This window comes from Canis lupus, chromosome 15 (assembly GCF_003254725.2).
Source record: "Canis lupus dingo isolate Sandy chromosome 15, ASM325472v2, whole genome shotgun sequence".
Taxonomy (NCBI): domain Eukaryota; kingdom Metazoa; phylum Chordata; class Mammalia; order Carnivora; family Canidae; genus Canis; species Canis lupus.
Window position 1 is genome coordinate 14,951,452 of NC_064257.1, and position 18,379 is coordinate 14,969,830.

Sequence of the window (18,379 nt, forward strand, 5' to 3'; positions counted from 1 at the left end):
AACACGATTTTATCCTCCATAACAGTTTTATGAAACTATTATTCTCTTCATTATACAACAGAAGACTTCAAAGAGAAGTCGTTCTGAATTCATTTAAGTGTTAAAGTCTTGGGTTCAGTTTGCTCTTCTCCAGAGCTCGAGCACTTCTCCACTCTGCTGTTCTTTAGGAAGCTGGTTTGGAGATCCTGTGGTAGCATCAGATGAGTTTAAAAGTCAAGGAGAAATACCAATGTTCTCTTCTGTTCTCTTTTTTCTCCCTCTTTTTCTTTCTTTTCTCTTCCCTCCCTCCATTTATTTATAATTATGGTAAAATACATATAAGATTTACCATCTTAACAATATTTAAGTGTACAATTCAGTTCACATTGTTGTGCTACCAATCTCCAGAAGTCTTTTCATCTTGCACAGCTGAAATTCTGTACCCAGTAAACAATTCCAAATCACTCCCCTCATCATAGCCTCTGGCAACAGCCATTCTACATTATGTTTGTATAAATTTAACTACCTCCTGTAAGTGGAAATACCTCTCATGTAAGTAGAAGCTTACAATATTTCTCTTTTTGTGACTGGCTTATTTCACTTGGCATAGTATCAAGGTTCATCTATGTTACAACATGTGTCAGAATTTCCTTCCTTTTTTTTTTTTTAAAGATTTTATTTATTTATTCATGTGAGACACACACATACACACACACACACACACACACAGAGGGAGAAAAACAGGCTCTTCGTAGGGAGCCCAATATGGGACTCGATCCTGGGACCGGGATCACGCCCTGAGCCGAAGGGAGACACTCAACCGCTGAGCCACCCAGGCATCCTAATTTCCTTCCTTTTTTTTTTTTTTTTTTTAAGATTTTATTTTATTTATTCATGAGAGGCACAGAGAGAGATGCAGAGACACAGGCAGAGGGAGAAGCAGGCTCCATGCAGGGAGCCCGACGTGAGACTTGATCCGAGGTCTCCAGGATCATACCCTGGGCCAAAGGCAGCACTAAACCACTGGGCCACCCGGGCTGCCCAATTTCCTTCCTTTTTAAGGCTGAATAATACTATTCCATTTTATGTGTATACTACATTTTTTTTATCCATTCATCTGTTAGTAGATACTTGGGTTGCTTATATCTTTTGGCGATTTTGAATAATGCTGCTATAAACATGGGTATACATTGTTTTGAGACCCTGCTTTCAATTCCTTTGGGTATGTATCCAGAAGTAGAATTTCTGGATCATGTGACAATTCTATTTTTAATTTTTTGAAGTCTTGATCTTTACGTTAACATTTTTATTTAAAAAAATTTTTAAAGAGGGGGGCAGAGGCAAAGAGTCCCCCCTTTCCCCCCCCCCTTTTTTTTTTTAAAGATTTTATTTATTCATGAGAGACAGAGAGAGAGAGAGAAAGAGGCAGAGACACAGGCAGAGGGAGAAGCAGGCTCCATGCAGGGAGCCCGACGTGGGACTTGATCCCGGGTCTCCAGGATTACGCCCTGGGCCAAAGGCAGGCGCTAAACCGCTGAGCCATCCAGGGATCCCTATTTTTAAATTTTTGATTAAAATATAGTTGACATGTTAGTTTTAGGTGTACAATATAGTGATTTGACAATTATATACATTATGAAATGTTCGCCACAATAAGTATAGTTACTGTCTGTCACTATACATACTGTTATTACGGTATTATTGATTATATTCCCTATGCTGTAGTTTTCATCCCTTTATTTATTTTATAACTGGAAGTTTGTACCTCTTAATCCCTTTACCTGTTTCACCCATCCCACCATTTTTTTCTCCCCTAGCAACCACCATCTTAACCTTTCTTTTCTTTTTCTTTAAGATGTTATTTCTTTACTTATTGGGGGAGGGGCGGCGTGGGGGACATGCAGAGTGCACACTGAGCATGGAGCCTGATGTGGGGCTCAATCCCACAACCCATGGAATCATGACCTGAGCCCAAATCTAGAGTTAGATTTAGATCTAGAGGCCTAACTGACTGAGTCACCCAGGTGCCCCATTAACCTTTATTTTCAAAGATATTTAAAGATACTACTCTTGAGAATCTTCTTATTAATAGTAAATCTATGTGCAGAGGACAAACTTATTTTTACTCTGAAAATCTAAGTATATTTGTAGTTTTGATAACTTGAAATGAAGATCATCCTGCATTTAGGCAGGTTCCCCATCTATTGTGGACCTCTATATTTGATGGTACTTTTTTTCCCCTTTATCATGTGTAGTCTATACTCTAAAAAAAAAAAACCTATTATTATCTATTAATCTTTTGAGGTTTCCTGAAGTCCCATGAAGTTTTTGCCTAAGTGCTAATTCTGTCAACATTTATGTAAATATCTCTTGTGCTATATTTGATTCTTCATTCTCTGACTAGCCATATAGCTTATTGTTTGTTCCTTTCTAGATGCTATACTTCAGAAAATTATGCCCGAATTTTATACTACTTTTGTTTCAATCCGCCTCCCCCAAGCCCCTACGCCCCCCCCCCCAAAAAAAAAAAGAAAATGAAAATCACTCCTGGCCCACCACTGCTCAAATAAATCACCTGGATAAATTAATGATTCACCGACCCTTAGAAAGTGTATTAGAAATTTTGTTTAACTGTTGTTACCATTGTTTTCACTGTGTCCTTATGATGTACCAGGCCTTCCAGGCACTGCAAGACAAAGATGGATTACAGTATAGATTCTGGTCTCAAGATGCTTTATAGCCTGGTGGGAAGATATTTATATACAGAACCATGTAATGAGTGGTATACTGGTGTTATGAATGTTTGTCTGAGGTAGTATAAAGAAGGAAACCACAAATAGTTCCCAGAGACAGTCAAGGAAGGCTTTAGAGAGGAGAGGATATTTGAGTGTGGTCTTGAAAGATAAGTAGAATTTAAGGGGCTAGAAGAAAGTGTTTTATATAGATGAAAGATAAATACGAGTTACGGATATGTTCATCATCTTGTCTACTTGTTTAAGGAAGTGGGTTTTTTTTTTTCCCCGATTGGTCTGAAATACACATCATTCATCCCTGAAATTCACACTGTTTTAATATCAAACTTTCTTTTATTTTTATTTTTATTATTTATTATTTTTTATTTTTTTTAATTTTTATTTATTTATGATAGTCACACAGAGAGAGAGGGAGAGGCAGAGACACAGGCAGAGGGAGAAGCAGGCTCCATGCACCGGGAGCCCGACATGGGATTCGATCCCAGGTCTCCAGGATCGTGCCCTGGGCCAAAGGCAGGCGCTAAACCGCTGCGCCACCCAGGGATCCCTCTTTTTTTTTTTTAATATCAAACTTTCTTTTTTTTTTTAATATCAAACTTTCTTAAAAGCAGATGTTTTGTTAAAATCTGACTGATAGTTTTCAGATGATGAAAAAAGAGAAGAGTAAAAAAAAAAAAACAAAAAAAAAAAAAAAAGAGAAGAGTAACTTTCAGAATGGAGAGCCCTTATTAAAACACAGATGTCTTCTGTAAATAGAGTTGGAAAAATACTGTCAGTATGTTCTTTGTGTATAAATGTCTCTTTTAACTTATCCGTGCAGGATCTGAAAAGGAAAGCCACTTCTCTTTCTTCAGTCACGAGGTACATGACAACAGAATCATTGATGTACTAGGAAGGAGATGGATTCCAAATCTCACTAAGTGATCTAGAAGAGGGGAGAGATAGCCAGTGTTCTTCCTCAGTTTTTCTGACTAGGGTTCCTGTGGCTCTTGAGTGTTTTGCTTCTTCTTTTCCCTTCTTTCTGACCACTCTGAAACATTGTTTCTTTGAATTCTAAGATAAAATGTGATGTCTGTCCTGTATCAATACCTATGTTAAACTTCTGGGGCTATTGTCATTTGAAGGAGTCTCTGGAGATTGAAGAGTTAAGTAGGTTGTCATATTTTCTCTTGAAACTTCTACTTGTTAAATTATAACATAATGAAAGAATACTCAAAGTCCATAGGTTGTCGACATTTTTGGATAGTAAGTCCCTATTGTGCAGGATCTGATTTTTTTTTTTAAGAGGGAGAGGTGGGTGGGGAGGGGCAGAGAGAGAGAGGATTCCAAGCGGGGCTCGATCAAATGACCTTGAGATCATGACCTGAGTCAAAAATCAAGTTGGACACTTAACTGACTGAGCCACACAGGCACCTCTAAAATGATTTTTTAACCAGAAACTAATGAGGTCCTTGGTATTTAGTAATCTTCTACTGCCTCATTCATAATTTCTTAGTAGGAAAAACACATTTCAGTAAATAATTGAACTTCTTGAAGATCCCTGGGTGGCTCAGTGGTTTAGTGCCTGCCTTTGGCCCAGGGCATGATCCTGGAGTCCCAGGATTGAGTCCCGCATTGGGCTCCCTGCATGGAGCCTGCTTCTCCCTCTGCTGTGTCTCTGCCTCTCTCTGTGTATGTGTCTCTTATGAACAAATAAACAAACTCTTAAAAAAAAATAATTGAACTTCTTTTGGGTAATATAAAATATTTTTCTGGTAGTATCATTTTGCTACTACTGAAACATTTGGGGTTGAAAACATAGCTAGTTTTCTTACAAGTATTACATTTTTTTAAACCTGTGGAGTGTGCATGGAAATTATAAAGCAATAGTTTTACATGTAAAAGTATATAGACTTCTATAGAGGGTGAATGTTTTAGAAGTAGACTTTGTATATATGGGTAATAGGTTGTTTTTTTTTTAAAGATTTTATTTATTTATTCATGAGAGACACAGAGAGAGGCAAAGACACAGGCAGAGGTAGAAGCAGGCTCCATGCAGGGAGCCTGATGTGGGACTGGATCCCGGGACCCCAGGATCACTCCCTGGGCTGAAGGCAGGCTTGTATGGGTAATAGTTTGAATGGTGTGGCCCATGTTTTTTTGTGTCTGACTTGAGTATGTTTAAACAATTATAAGGTAATTTGGTTTGGCTTACTATAATATTAGCTCTAAAAGGTTCACTTGACTTCTTTCTATATTTAACATGCAATGCTTTTTTTTCATGTATGTGTACATATATGTATGTATTGAGGGAGATTTTGAGGATGTGGCTTTAGTGTCCTATAAATATAGTTCAACAGTTCCTTAAGTGTTATATAAGGCTTATGCATGTATCTTTTCTGTGCACACTTAAAATTCCACAAAGGGGACTTTTTCATATCAGTGTCCTAAGACTCCACAATATTGGCCATAAGGAACCAACCTAATAAATTTCCCCTATTTTTCCCTAGGGAATTAAAAGGAAAGATGTCATTTCTTGAGGTGTTATTAACAGTGTTTCTCTGGCCAGCTTAATGTGAAATAGTTTTGGTCTTAAATGGAGTAAATCCATCTTCATTAATGGATATGAGACCCTAATGTGATCAGTTTACAGAAAAATATCCCAAATGATGTCTATTTTATCTAAACTGGCACTAAAACATCTTGGCATGTTTATATGCGGAGACTTTGAACTCATATTTAACTGCTGTCCTTGAAACAATGTTCTTGCTCTATTTTATTTTCTAGGTGCGCCACCGAGCTTCTGGCCAGGTGATGGCTCTTAAGATGAACACTTTGAGCAGTAACCGGGCAAACATGCTGAAAGAAGTTCAGCTCATGAACAGACTGTCCCATCCCAACATCCTCAGGTAATTGGTTTTCCTTCCTACTGGAGGTCAGTGAGAAAGCCCCAACATTGTTGGAGACTTGTCAGAATACAATTAACAGCTGAGAGGAGGGATTAACAATTTCGTGCTCTGTCTTGTTGGGGTGTAGCTGTGCTGTAGGTCTTTTTCTATATATTAAGACTTAATTTTTTGGTAATTAGTTGCATTTAATGAAGCAACTTCCTTCTGTTTTTCAAATTGCCTTACTCTTAGTAGCAGCTCCAGAGCTCCATCCTAGGACTCCAGAGACCATGACCTGAGCTAAAGTCAGACACTTCGCCTACTGAGCCACCCAGGTGCCCCTAGTTTACCTTTTTAGAGGATAATTATTTTTATATGTTATACAGTTATATAATCATCACTTTCTAGTAATCAGTATCTGAACCTTTCTCACTTGAATTATCTTGATTTTTTTTTTTTTTAGTGAGATGAGTGTGTTTTCAAATGAAAACCTAATAAGACAATTTGAGCCAATATATATTTTAACCAAGGTTTATGTGTAAGACTCTTTAAAAAGTTAAAAGTGCTATTTACTTAGGGTCATTTACTGCTTATATTTATATTAGACTAGAGAGAAATCATACAGCATAAGTAAGACAGATGTTTGATCAGTGATAGTACAGTATGGAATTAGATTATACTGCTTACTTGATATTTTCTACCTTTATATAGAATTCTTGGCTTCCTAGTCTACTACAAAAATGTTCAGCCAGTATTTTTATTATGATGACTTTCTTCTCAATGCATAAATCAAATTAGCACATTTTTTTGAGCCTTTAGTATAAGCCTGGTGATTTGCCAGACACCAGAAAGGTATATAGATATGCATAAAATGGAATATCTGCCAGTAGGAAGGAGTTTGCACTCTTACTGGAGATCTAGGACTTACATATATGAAAAGAGAACTAATAAAATCAACTAGGACCTCACCACTTGGGAAGAATAAACTACATGTTATGGAAGTTCAAAGGAGTGAGAGATCATATTAGGTTGGCAGAGTCAGGGATGATTTTTTTGGAGGGGATTAACTCAAATTGGAACTTGAATTTTAATAGGATTTTATTTTATTTTATTTTAAAGATTTTATTTATTTATTCATGAGAGACACAGAGAGAGAGAGGCAGAGACACAGGCAGAGGGAGAAGCAGGCTCCACGCAGGAAGCCCGATGTGGGACTCGATCCTGTGACTCCGGGATCATGCCCTGAGCCAAAGGCAGAAGCCCAACCACTGAGCCACCCAGGCGTCCCTAATAGGATTTTAGAATAGAGAGAATGATCTCTGAAAAGAGAAGCAAAACAGTAATAAAGCACAGAGGTGAAAGTGCAAAGCTTTTTGAGGAATCAGTGAATAAAAACCCATTTGGCTAATAATAACAAAAATGGGAAAACCACCATTTAATGAAGGCTTGTATGCTGGGTACTTTACCTATTTAAAAATTTATTTTTTACAATTAATCACCATTGAAGGAATTGAGGCTAAGAGATTGTGTGTTGGGCACAGTCTGTGACTGAGGCCTGGACTCTTTCTACCATGCTTCTCCTAGAAGAACTGAGGATTCGATAGCATAGTATTGATAAAGGTGGAAACGTAATACAATTATTCAGGAATGGCTTTCATAAAGCCCAAAAGAGGATATTTTATGCTGTGTATTGGGTTCTGAGTAGTTAGGGGGCCTCTATTATTGAGAGTGAGATGGATGAGTCTTGATATTCTGCTTAGGAATTTTTCAATTAGCAATAATCGTGCCTCAAATAAACCTCATTGGCTACGATACTGCCACTGCGCAGAGCTTGCTTAGGAATTTTTAAGCTGATTGTATTTTCATATTACTTAAAAAATAACATTTCTATTGTTTTTGTTGTTTTTATAAAAGTTATACATCATCACTATGAAACACTTAGAAAACAGAGTTAGCGGGATCCCTGGGTGGCGCAGCGGTTTGGCGCCTGCCTTTGGCCCAGGGCGCGATCCTGGAGACCCGGGATCGAATCCCACGTCGGGCTCCCGGTGCATGGAGCCTGCTTCTCCCTCTGCCTGTGTCTCTGCACCTCTCTCTCTCTGTGACTATCATAAATAAATAAAAAAAAAATTAAAAAAAAAAAAAAAAAGAAAACAGAGTTAGCAAAACAAGAAAATAAAAATTGCCCTTTATCTCAATGCATAGAGATCAAACTATCATTAACATTTGGTATATTTCTTGACAGTCTTTTTTAATTTCACTACTTGTCTTACTCTTTTTACTGTGAACTTGACTGGTGAATACATGGGAAGAATGACTTAAAATAAATTTTATTCTGGGCACTTGGGTGGCTCAGTGGTTGAGCATCTGCCTTTGGCTCAGGTTGTGATCCCAAGGTCCTGGGATCGAGTCTCTCATCAGGCTCCCCGCAGGGAGCCTGCTTCTCTCTCTGCCTATGTCTCTGCCTCGCTTTCTGTGTCTCATGAATAAATAAACAAAATCTTAAACATTTTTTTATTCTATCACAGCAAAAATATTAAATACAGTTATTATATGATAGAAGTAGAATAGCATAGTATAATGATTAAAAATGCAGACTCTAGGAGCACCTGGGTGGCTCAGCTGGTTAAGCCTCTGACTTCGACTCAGGTCACCATCTCAGGGTTCTGAGATTGAGTCCTGAGTCCAGCTCTTCACTCAGCAGGGAGTCTGCTTCTCCCTCTCCCTTTGTCCCCACCCCCTCCCCCCGCACTGCTCGTGCTCTTTCTCAAATAAATAAATAAATAAATAAATAAATAAATAAATAAAATCTTAAAAATAAAAGGGCCCTAGATTCTAGATCATGCTGCCTGGATTCAAATCGTAGATCTTGGGAAAGTTGCTTAACCTGTCTGATCTTAGTTTTTCCATCTATAAAATGAGAGTAATGACAGTAAATACATCATATAGTTGTTGTTGAGGGTTAATTAAATTAGTACATATAAAACACCTAGAATAATATCTGGCTTATGTTAAATGCCCAATAAATGTTAGCTACTATTATTAGTTTCTTTTTCTCTGGCTAGTTTTTATTTTGTTATAATGGCCCATGGGAGCATGTCTTTTATCATTCATTCATTCACCAAACATTTGTCGAGTGCTGCTGTTTTTAATACATTCAAAGGTTTTCTGCTGGAGTAATGCTGTTGAATAAAACTTTCTGCAGTGATAGGAATGTTCTTTATCTGTGCTGTCCCAAAGCCACATGTGGCTAATGAGCATTGAAATGTGGCTAGCATAAACAAGGAACAGAATTTTTTTATTGGATTTAAACTGCCACATGAAGCTACTGGCTACTGTATTGGGAAATACTGGGCTAAAGTCCATCTAGATCTTTGCTCTTGTTTTGCTTAATACATTTGTACAGCCTGGAAACATGGTGTGATGAGACCAATGATACCGTTCCTATTCTGATGTCCTCTTGATCTATTTTCTTAGCTTGTTTCTTTTTGGTTTCATTGCTCAGGAATAACCCATTTAACTTTCAACAAGTAGTATTCTTTGCTCTCAGCTAAATTTTCTATTATATAAAAGGTAGTATTAACTCTGTCTTGATCTTGGCAATAAACCAGCAAATAAGATAGTACAGAATAGCCTGTGGATCTGTTATAATCCATAAAAGTACATAATACATGAAAATTATTATAATTATTGTTAACCATGGTGGGTTTACACTGTGATGATGACTCTGTTCTGTATGAGCCATTGATCTCAAATATACTGTGGTTAAAAGCCTAGAAATAGACTTACTTTTTTATTATTTTATTATTTTAAAAAATAATTTATTTAAATTCAATTTGCCAGCATATGGTATAACACCCAGTGCTCATCTCATCATGTGCCCTCCTTAGTTAGTGCCTGTCACCCAGTTACCCCATCCCCCACCTACTTCCCTTTCTGCAATCCTTTGTTTCCCAGAGTTAGGAGAGTCTCTCATGGTTTGTCTTCCTCTCTAATATTTCCCCACTCAGTTTCCCTCCTTTTGTATGTCATTTTTTTTTTAAAGAAGCTTCTAAATTCTACCTCTGAAACTAATAATACAGTATATGTTAATTAAATTGAATTTAAATAAAAAAATAAAAGAAGCTTCTAATTGTTCAAATCTTTCATGTTTTTGTGTCTTCACTTTTACTGTATATTTTGAATACAACAAAAGGAAACGGTCCTACCTGTTGCCTAGAAGAAGCAGAGTCTTTTTGGCTTTCGTTATTCTGAAGAGTACAAACTATAACAGTAGAAACATTTATTGTACTTTACTAGGATGCCTTAAATATGAAACTAAGCATGACTATGTTCCATTCTCAAAAATACTTAGAATTTTTATTTCCTAAATGCTTTTCTTTTTTTAAATTTTTTCCTAAATACTTTTCTAGTTGACTTACACATTTACTGTTAATACTTTTTGTAATTTAAACTTTTTGTTACTATTAGTCTACTATTATTAGTCTAATAGACTAATAATTAATAGTCTACTATTATTTTTAGTCTATTTTCAAGCTGTGACACAAGCACACTTGTTCTTACAAGTACTTCTTTATAGGGCACCCCCGGTGGCGCAGCGGTTTAGCGCCGCCTGCAGCCCGGGGTCTGATCCTGGAGACCTAGGATCGAGTCCCGCGTCAAGCTCCCTGCATGGAGCCCGCTTCTCCCTCTGCCTGTGTCTGCCTCTCAGTCTCTCTCTCTCTCTGAATAAATAAATTAAAAAACAAAACAAAAAACAAAGCAAGTTCTTCTTTATAGATGCAGAAGCTGAGGGAGGAATATGAACCAAGTTTTTCTATCAAACCGAGATTATTGATTTAAATTGGGGAAAATCCATCTCTCAGAACTCTAGGTTTTTCAGACATGCTTCCTTAGAGGCTGATCCCTGGAGGGGAGGGGTACTGCCAAGCAGAGGAGGCTTTTGGTTTCCCCCTCTGCTTTATCCAGCCAGAGCTGCTCTACTTTTTATCTGTTTTATGTTAAACTTCTGTATAAGAATTTTGAAGAGTTTCCTGCTTGAAAACAAAGAAAGGATCGAAAATTGCTGCATTAGTGATTTGGAAAGTCTACTTGGGAAAGACAGCTATCTGCATGACCAGCCAGATGGTAGGCATCTAATCCTTTGGGCATACCTTGGTCCTCTGCTGGCACAGCTATTTTGTGCCCAGCAGGAGTTAGTGAGCTGAACTTTTGCAGTTCTATTTCTCTTTTCCTTGACCCCAACCTCCCTATTTCCTCTTTTTCCTTTTATCTTTCTCTCTCCTAATATTTCTCGTTGGAAGGAAAAGAATGGTCTTGGTAAGTCATAGAGGCAATAGGTGTGTATATTTTATTTGTGTATATGTTTTTTTTTTAAATACACGGATACAGTTAAGATTGGTTCTTTTATCATCAGTTGCTCTAAGTTATCAGTTAAAACAAGGAACAATAAAGTACTTTGTTGACTGCATGGACTGATCCTTTGAGCCTCTTGTGAATAAGGTTGTTTATGCCAGGAAGTGTTATGCTCAAGATCTGTAATCCAATTCCATGCCCTGCTCACTTCCACTCCCCAATGGTCTTTCTGAGGATCTGTACCAAGATTCGTTCTCATACCTCTGTTATTCTTCATGCCATGAGAAATTGAATATTTCTTTTAGATTCCTTCACATTCTTGTGCTTCCTTTTTTTAGGCCACATTCTGAATTTATTTTCCTATCTACTAATTTTTGTTCAGAATTGTTTTAGCTCCCCTTAAAAAGCCATTTGTGACAATCTGGTTGCCATTTTGTTAAAATGGAGAGTATGCTTTCAGTTCATTAGAGTATCAGCTAATACTATGAGAATGTGGCAGGATGTTTTCCCAGTCTCAGTTATTAAGATAGCTACTTTTCCAGTTATCCATTCTGAAAATTCTGAACTCATCTTTACTTATTACTTTTAGTCCTTCTAATCAGATGATAAATCTGATTTGATAAATCTTGATTCTAAATCTTCAATGACTTTTGCATCTGTTCTTTCCTTTATGCATTTGTCGGTTGAACCCTCTTGACTTTTGCCTGGAGTGAATTATTTTTCCTGTCTTTTTGCTTCCCTTTTCTCTCTTCCTGATATACATGGCTCTAATTGCATAGCTTATTTCTTATAAACTTTTTATTTCAGAACTGAGTCGAAAATCCTTTGGACTGACAATTAAGTTCTGATCTGTTTTTCTAGCTTTATCTTCCATTATTGCTCATATGCACTTAACACGACTCCACAATTTCCTAATTGTGTTCTCTTGGACAAGTTATTTAACCTCTGGGCTTTTTTTTTTCCTTTGTTAAACTAGGGGAATGGACCAGATCAGTGGTTAGAAATCCGCAGTGAATTAATGTTGAATAATTTGTAAATGATGAGGTTTAAAAAATATATTAAAATAATAAAAAATAAAAAGAATAAAAAATAAAAGAATAAAAAATAAAAAATAAAAATATCTGGGGTGTACATGTGTTTGTGTGTGTCGGGGGGCACGTGCACATACACACACATGTGGTCCAGAACAAATGGGAAGCAATTAAAAAATGCTGGATTAAAGTGGATCTTTCTGATTTTAACATTGCAATTCTAGTAAGTAACTAGGTGAAAGAATCTCAGTATAGCCCTCAAAACAAAGTTTATAACATTAGCGTGTTAATAAAGAGGTCTTAATATTTTTTTCTCTTATCTGTGCCAAGGTAGAAGGTCTAATGACTTAGGACTGTGTCTAATTTCATATAACCAGAAAAATTCTGTAAACTAAAATATGAATAAGCTTGAGTAATATTTATGTCATTGTGTGTAGGTAGTGAAGTAGCATAACCCTAGAAAGATTTTTTTTAAATTCTTTTTATTGAGATGAAATTGAGATATATAGATGATTTTTAATGTAAACAATGGCTACTATTTATTGAGCACCTATTATGGACCACTATTGATTATTTTTCTATCGCACTCCCATGTTTTCCTCTCCCATCTCAGCAAATGGAATTGCCATTGTTGCTATTATTACTTAGGCTAAAAAACCAAGGAGTCAGTTCTTTTTTTTTTTTTCTTAAAGTTTTTTTTTTAATTTTTTATTTATTTATGATAGTCACAGAGAGAGAGAGAGAGAGAGAGAGGCAGAGACACAGGCAGAGGGAGAAGCAGGCTCCATGCACCGGGAGCCCGACGTGGGATTCGATCCCGGGTCTCCAGGATCGCGCCCTGGGCCAAAGGCAGGCGCTAAACCGCTGTGCCACCCAGGGATCCCCCAAGGAGTCATTCTTAATATCTTTCCCTTACACTCTTATTCAAACCATCAGTGGTTGTACACCTGAAATGAATATAGTACTGTATATTAACTATACTGGAATTAAAATAAAAAACTTGGAAAAAAAGACAATCTTAGGTAAAATCATTTATATTATTATGACTGATAATTACCATGAGACCAAATAATGTATTATAACTACATTTTATTTCTTGCATAATTTTCTTGTATTTTGCCTGATTCTTCATTTACTTAGTTATATGTCTACCACTAATTGTTCCCAAGGCTTCAGACATCATATATTGAGGCTATAGAGCATAAAGCTTAAGCATAAAATTCTTTTGTTTTTTTAAAGATGGCATTCATTTATTCATGAGAGACACACAGAGAGAGAAAGGCAGAGACACAGGCTTGGGTCATGATCCCAGGATCCTCAGATTGAGCCCCACATATGGGTCCTTGCTCCATGGGGAGTCTGCTTCTCTTTCTCCCTCTGGCTGATGCTCCCCTTGTTCATTCTCTCTCTCTCTGTCAAATAAAAAAAATTTAAAAAATTAGGATTTTTTAAACAAATATTTATTTTATAAATAAATAAAGATTTGAGAGAGAGAGCACAAGTGTGGGGAGGGGCAAAAGAAGAGGGGCAAATGAGTAGGGAGAGGGACAAGCAGACTGGAGCATGGACCAGTCTCAGGGCTCACTCTTATAACCCTGAGATCATGATCTGAGCTGAATTGCACTCAACCAACGGAGCCACCCAGGCACTCTGCTATCATTTTTTTTTTAAGATTTTATTTATTCATTCATAGAGACACAGAGAAAGAGGGCCAGACAGGCAGAAGGAGAAGCAGGCTCCATGCAGGGAGCCCGACGTGGGACTTGATTCCGGGTCTCCAGGATCATGCCCTGGGCTGCAGGCGGCGCTAAACCGCTGCGCCACCGGGGCTGCCCCTGCTGTCGTTTTTCTACCCATTTCTTTCTAGACATTATGACTTCCTTTCTTTTCTCTCTCTTTTTAAAATTTGTCATAAATGTGTATTATAATATCTTTTATTTTTATTTATTTTATTTTTTAAAAAGATTTTATTTATTTATTCATGAGTGGCACAGAGAAAGAGAGAGGCAGAGACACAGGCAAAGGGAAAAAGCAGGCCCCATGCAGGGAGTCTGATGTGGGACTTGATTCAGGACTCCAGGATCACGCCCTGGGCCAAAGGCAGGCGCCAAATCACTGAGCCACCCAGGCGTCCCTATATTATGTTTTAAAATCTTTTTTAACTGATTTAAATCCTGGGGTCTTGAGATTTTATTTATTCATGAGAGACACAGAAAAAGAGACAGAGACATAGACAGAGGGAGAAGGAGGCTCGCTGTGGGGAGCCTGATGCTGGACTCCATCCCAGGACCCCGAGATCATGCCCTGAGCCAAAGGCAGATACTCAACCACTGAGCCACCCAGGTGCCCCGAAAAATCCTGTTTTTGATGGGGATTTCATTAAATATGTAGATTGTTTCGGAGACCCAAGATTGTCTTATACAGATATTGGAAGGGAAATAATTTAAGAGGGCTGAATCCTTAGTGTCCACACTGGAAAGTCAGTAGAAGGTGAGAAATAGCAGCATAATCAGTAGATAGCTAGAGCTATGATGATAAATAGAAGACACAGCTGAAAGAGTTAAGAGTGGTTCCCTTTGGGGAATAGGATTCAGCAGTGATATGGCGGGCCAAGGGACTGGTTTTTTTTTCCATTATATACTTATTTGAAGGTATGTGAATGTATATTTGATAAAAACTAAGGACACTATTGCAATTATCTAGAGAAAGCTGATGATGGCTTGGACTGTGTGGTAGCAATGAAGGTAGAAATAGTTGGGTTCTGGATATCTCTGGGTATTTTTTTAGTAGAGGCAATGAGATTTCCTAATGGATTTGGTGTAGGGTATTGGTACGAGGGAAGGAGTCAAGGATGACTTTTTTTTTTTTAATTTTTATTGATTTATGATAGTCACAGAGAGAGAGAGAGAGAGGCAGAGACACAGGCAGAGGGAGAAGCAGGCTCCATGTACCAGGAGCGCAACATGGGATTTGATCCCGGGTCTCCAGGATCGCGCCCTGGGCCAAAAGCAGGCGTCAAACCGCTGCGCCACCCAGGGATCCCAGGGATGACTTTTTTTTTAAAAGGGCTTTATTTATTCATGAGAGACACAGAGAGAGAGGCAGAGACAGAAGCAGGCTCCGTGCAGGAAGCCCGATGTGGGACTTGATCCTGGGACCCCAGGATTATACCCTGAGCCAAGGGCAGACACTCAACTGCTGAGCCACCCAGGGGTCCCTCAAGGATGAGGCTTCTGAAATGAACAACTGGGAGAATTAAATTGCCAGTAACTACATTGGAGAAGCCTGAATAGGGGACAGGTTTTGGCGATAGGAAATCAGGGGTTATCAAATTGGCAGTTGGATAAACAGGTCTAGAATTCAGAGGAGAGGTTCAAGATAGTTGTGTTTCTTAGTAGTTAGGGGACCTTTGGCAAATTATGTAACTTCTATAACCTCAGTTTTCTCATCAGTGAAGTAGAGTAACAATAGTACTGCTATACCATGTTGATCAGAGAATTAGAGATAAAGAACTTATCACAGTGCAAGGCACTAAACGATTATTATATTTGATTATTGTTATTACTGTAGTCATAACTATCTGATGCATCATATACTGAGGCTATAGAGCATAAAGCTTAAGAGTTAAGAATCCAGTTTGACTCTGCATTTGCAAGTTGTGTGACTTTGGGCAAGCCACTTAGTCTTCTCAATTTTCTTTTTTTTTAATATTTTTTTTAAATTTTTATTTATTTATGATAGTCACAGAGAGAGAAAGAGAGTCAGAGACACAGGCAGAGAGAGAAGCAGGCTCCATGCACCGGGAGCCCGACGTGGGAATCGATCCTGGGTCTCCAGGATCGTGCCCTAGGCCAAAGGCAGGCGCCAAACCGCTGCGCCACCCAGGGATCCCGTCTTCTCAATTTTCTTATTTGTAAAATGGAGATAATAATAGTGTCTATAACATGATGTTTTCATAGGATTAAATGAGGTAATACCTGTAAAGTACTTATTATACTTACTTGTTATACATAGTAAGTGCTTAGTAAGTGTAATCCATCATTATCATTATTTGTCCATGAACTCCTTGAAGAAGGGACCATCATCTTTATTTCTCTAGTACCTACTGAGTTCCCTTTGCCTATCACTGTACTTAGTTTATATGTAACAGGTAGTAAAAATTTTTTAGGTGTTCTGTTTATAGAGAGCACAAACCTTGCACACATTCATTTTCTTGACATGCTTTTTTTTTTTGAAGATTTTATTTATTTATTTGACAGAACAAGCGAGTGAGCTTGCACAAGTAAAGCAGAGCAGCAGGCAGAGGGAGAGGAAGAAGCAGGCTACCCAGCAGAAAGCCTGATGTGGGGCTCGATCCCAGGACCCCAGGATCACGACCTGAGCAGTTGCTTAACCAATTGAGCACCCAGGCACCCCAATACATGCTTTTTTTAGATTGAATTGTTCTCTTTCCTCTATACATTTCTTCTACTTTGGGAGAGGGTGAAGAAATAAATAGTGTGAGAGTGCTTCAGAAGTATGCTCACATAAATCGAAGTTCGAGTTTATTTTATTATTTATTTAATAAATTTATTTTTTATTGGTGTTCAGTTTGTCAACAAGAGTAAACATTTCTTTTTTTTTTTAATATGTTATTTATTTATTCATGAGAGAGAGAGAGAGAGAGAGAGAGAGAGACAGGCTCCACGCAGGGAGCCCAACGTGGGACTCAATCCTGGGTCTCCAGGATCAGGAGGCCCTGGGCTGAAGGCTGTGCTAAACCACTGAGCCACTCGGGCTGCCCGAAGTTTGTGTTTATATTTTGCTACTTGGGTGTTAGTTTGAGTCATCTTAGAATAAAGGACACATTTGGGAAGGAGGAAGCATTTTCAGTGCTTGGCGAGACAATCTGGATACTTGGATTTGTGGATATTAGTTCTCTTCTGAACTTCCCGGATTAAAAAATCAAAACATTTTGGGAACATATATGTATTAACAGTTCTGCCTTTGCCAGAAGATTTGGTATTTTGCTGTTTGCATGTCAGTTTTGAGCAAGGTGGTTTAAGATTTTCTGTGGAGTAAAATATTTAAAGAATGAGTTTAATTATCAGTCTCAGTTTACTTTCAGTTGTTGTTTAAGATAGAGAATATTTGTTTTCTCTCAGAAATCTAGGATTTTAAAAATCTATTAAACTGCTTTAAGGGGCGCCTGGGTGGCTCAACTGGTTAAGTATCTGCCTTCAGCTCAGGCCCTGGGATTGAGCCCCACATCAGGCTCCTTGCTCAGCGGGGAGTCAGCCTGTCCCTCTCTTTCAGCCCCTCCCCACCGCTTGTCCTCTCTCTTTCTCTCTCCCCCTCTCAAATAAATAAATAAAATCTTTTTAAAAAAACAACTAGTTTAATATTTATAAACAAGCAGATCTTTTAATTTTTAAAATATTTGTACTGTTTCACTAGAAAAAAGTAGAAGAGACCATAATTTTCATTGGTCCTCTTGTTATTATATGTAGTATTATCTACATGATCTAAGTGATGGCCGAGCAATGTTTATTTGCCTTTAGCTATCTTAAAATCGGACTATAAAACTGTGGACAGAAAAGAGAACGCCAGACTGAACCAGCCCTGTTTGGTGTCACCTGATGTGAGGCTTTGGTGGTTAATATCTGTTCAGCTGAGTTTTCTTTGGGTTCTCATAGCTAGGACCTAGCACAACCAGTTTTCCATGATGTAATACCTCTAAAACACGTTTGAACTGCAGCAAGCTTTACCAAAAGATATTACTGCTTTTTTTATGGGTCTAGATTCATAGCTCTTTTGGGACTTGAGATCTGAGGCATTGCCCTTTCTTCTCCTTTTTGGTTATTGGTAATTTTTTCTGGTCCAAGAGAGTGGTGGTAACTTTGCTTTATTTGGGAGTAGAATGCAATGCTTGCTACTGCTACTGCTAAAATGAACTGCTGTTCATTTTAGTGCCGCATATTAAAGCTTAGTGGAATCTGGTGGGGGATATGTTGTAGGGCCTTTCAATTATGGGAGGAAATCAGATAAAAATATAACAAAACTCCTGGAAAAACTTTTTTAAAGAAAAGCAAACCAGTATAAGTAGATTTCACATGTAGGCATTTTAGAAAGCATATTAATATAAAAATCCTACTCACATTTTAATATTATATTATAAGTTTATTTCAGACCTCTTATTGTATTTACCATAACTTTGGAGCCAGACATTTTTTCTGGAAAACCAGTAAAGGTCTGAAGAACTCCTGCAACATGGATGCTGCCTATTGCTCAAAGCTAGCAGTAGAAAGGTTTGTAAAACAAACTAGTTAGATTTTCATTGATTTACAGATAGGTAGTTATTTTTTATGAATAAAAAAGAAGTTATTATTTTTAAAGATTTATTTATTTTAGAGAG

At 37.7% G+C, this 18,379-nt stretch overlaps 1 protein-coding gene and 1 pseudogene across 4 annotated transcripts in view; one reads left to right on the top strand and one right to left on the bottom strand.

Moving 5' to 3' along the window:
* TESK2 (testis associated actin remodelling kinase 2) overlaps positions 1-18,379 on the top strand; it is a 143,495-nt gene that overhangs the window by 69,180 nt on the left and 55,936 nt on the right. For all 4 annotated transcript variants that reach the window (XM_049094476.1, XM_025420300.3, XM_049094475.1 and 1 more), the window contains one exon: positions 5,499-5,620. In XM_049094476.1, coding sequence (XP_048950433.1) covers positions 5,499-5,620 — 122 coding nt within the window. The remainder of the gene's footprint in view (positions 1-5,498; positions 5,621-18,379) is intronic.
* Positions 7,210-7,431, bottom strand: LOC112642660 (U4 spliceosomal RNA; annotated as a pseudogene).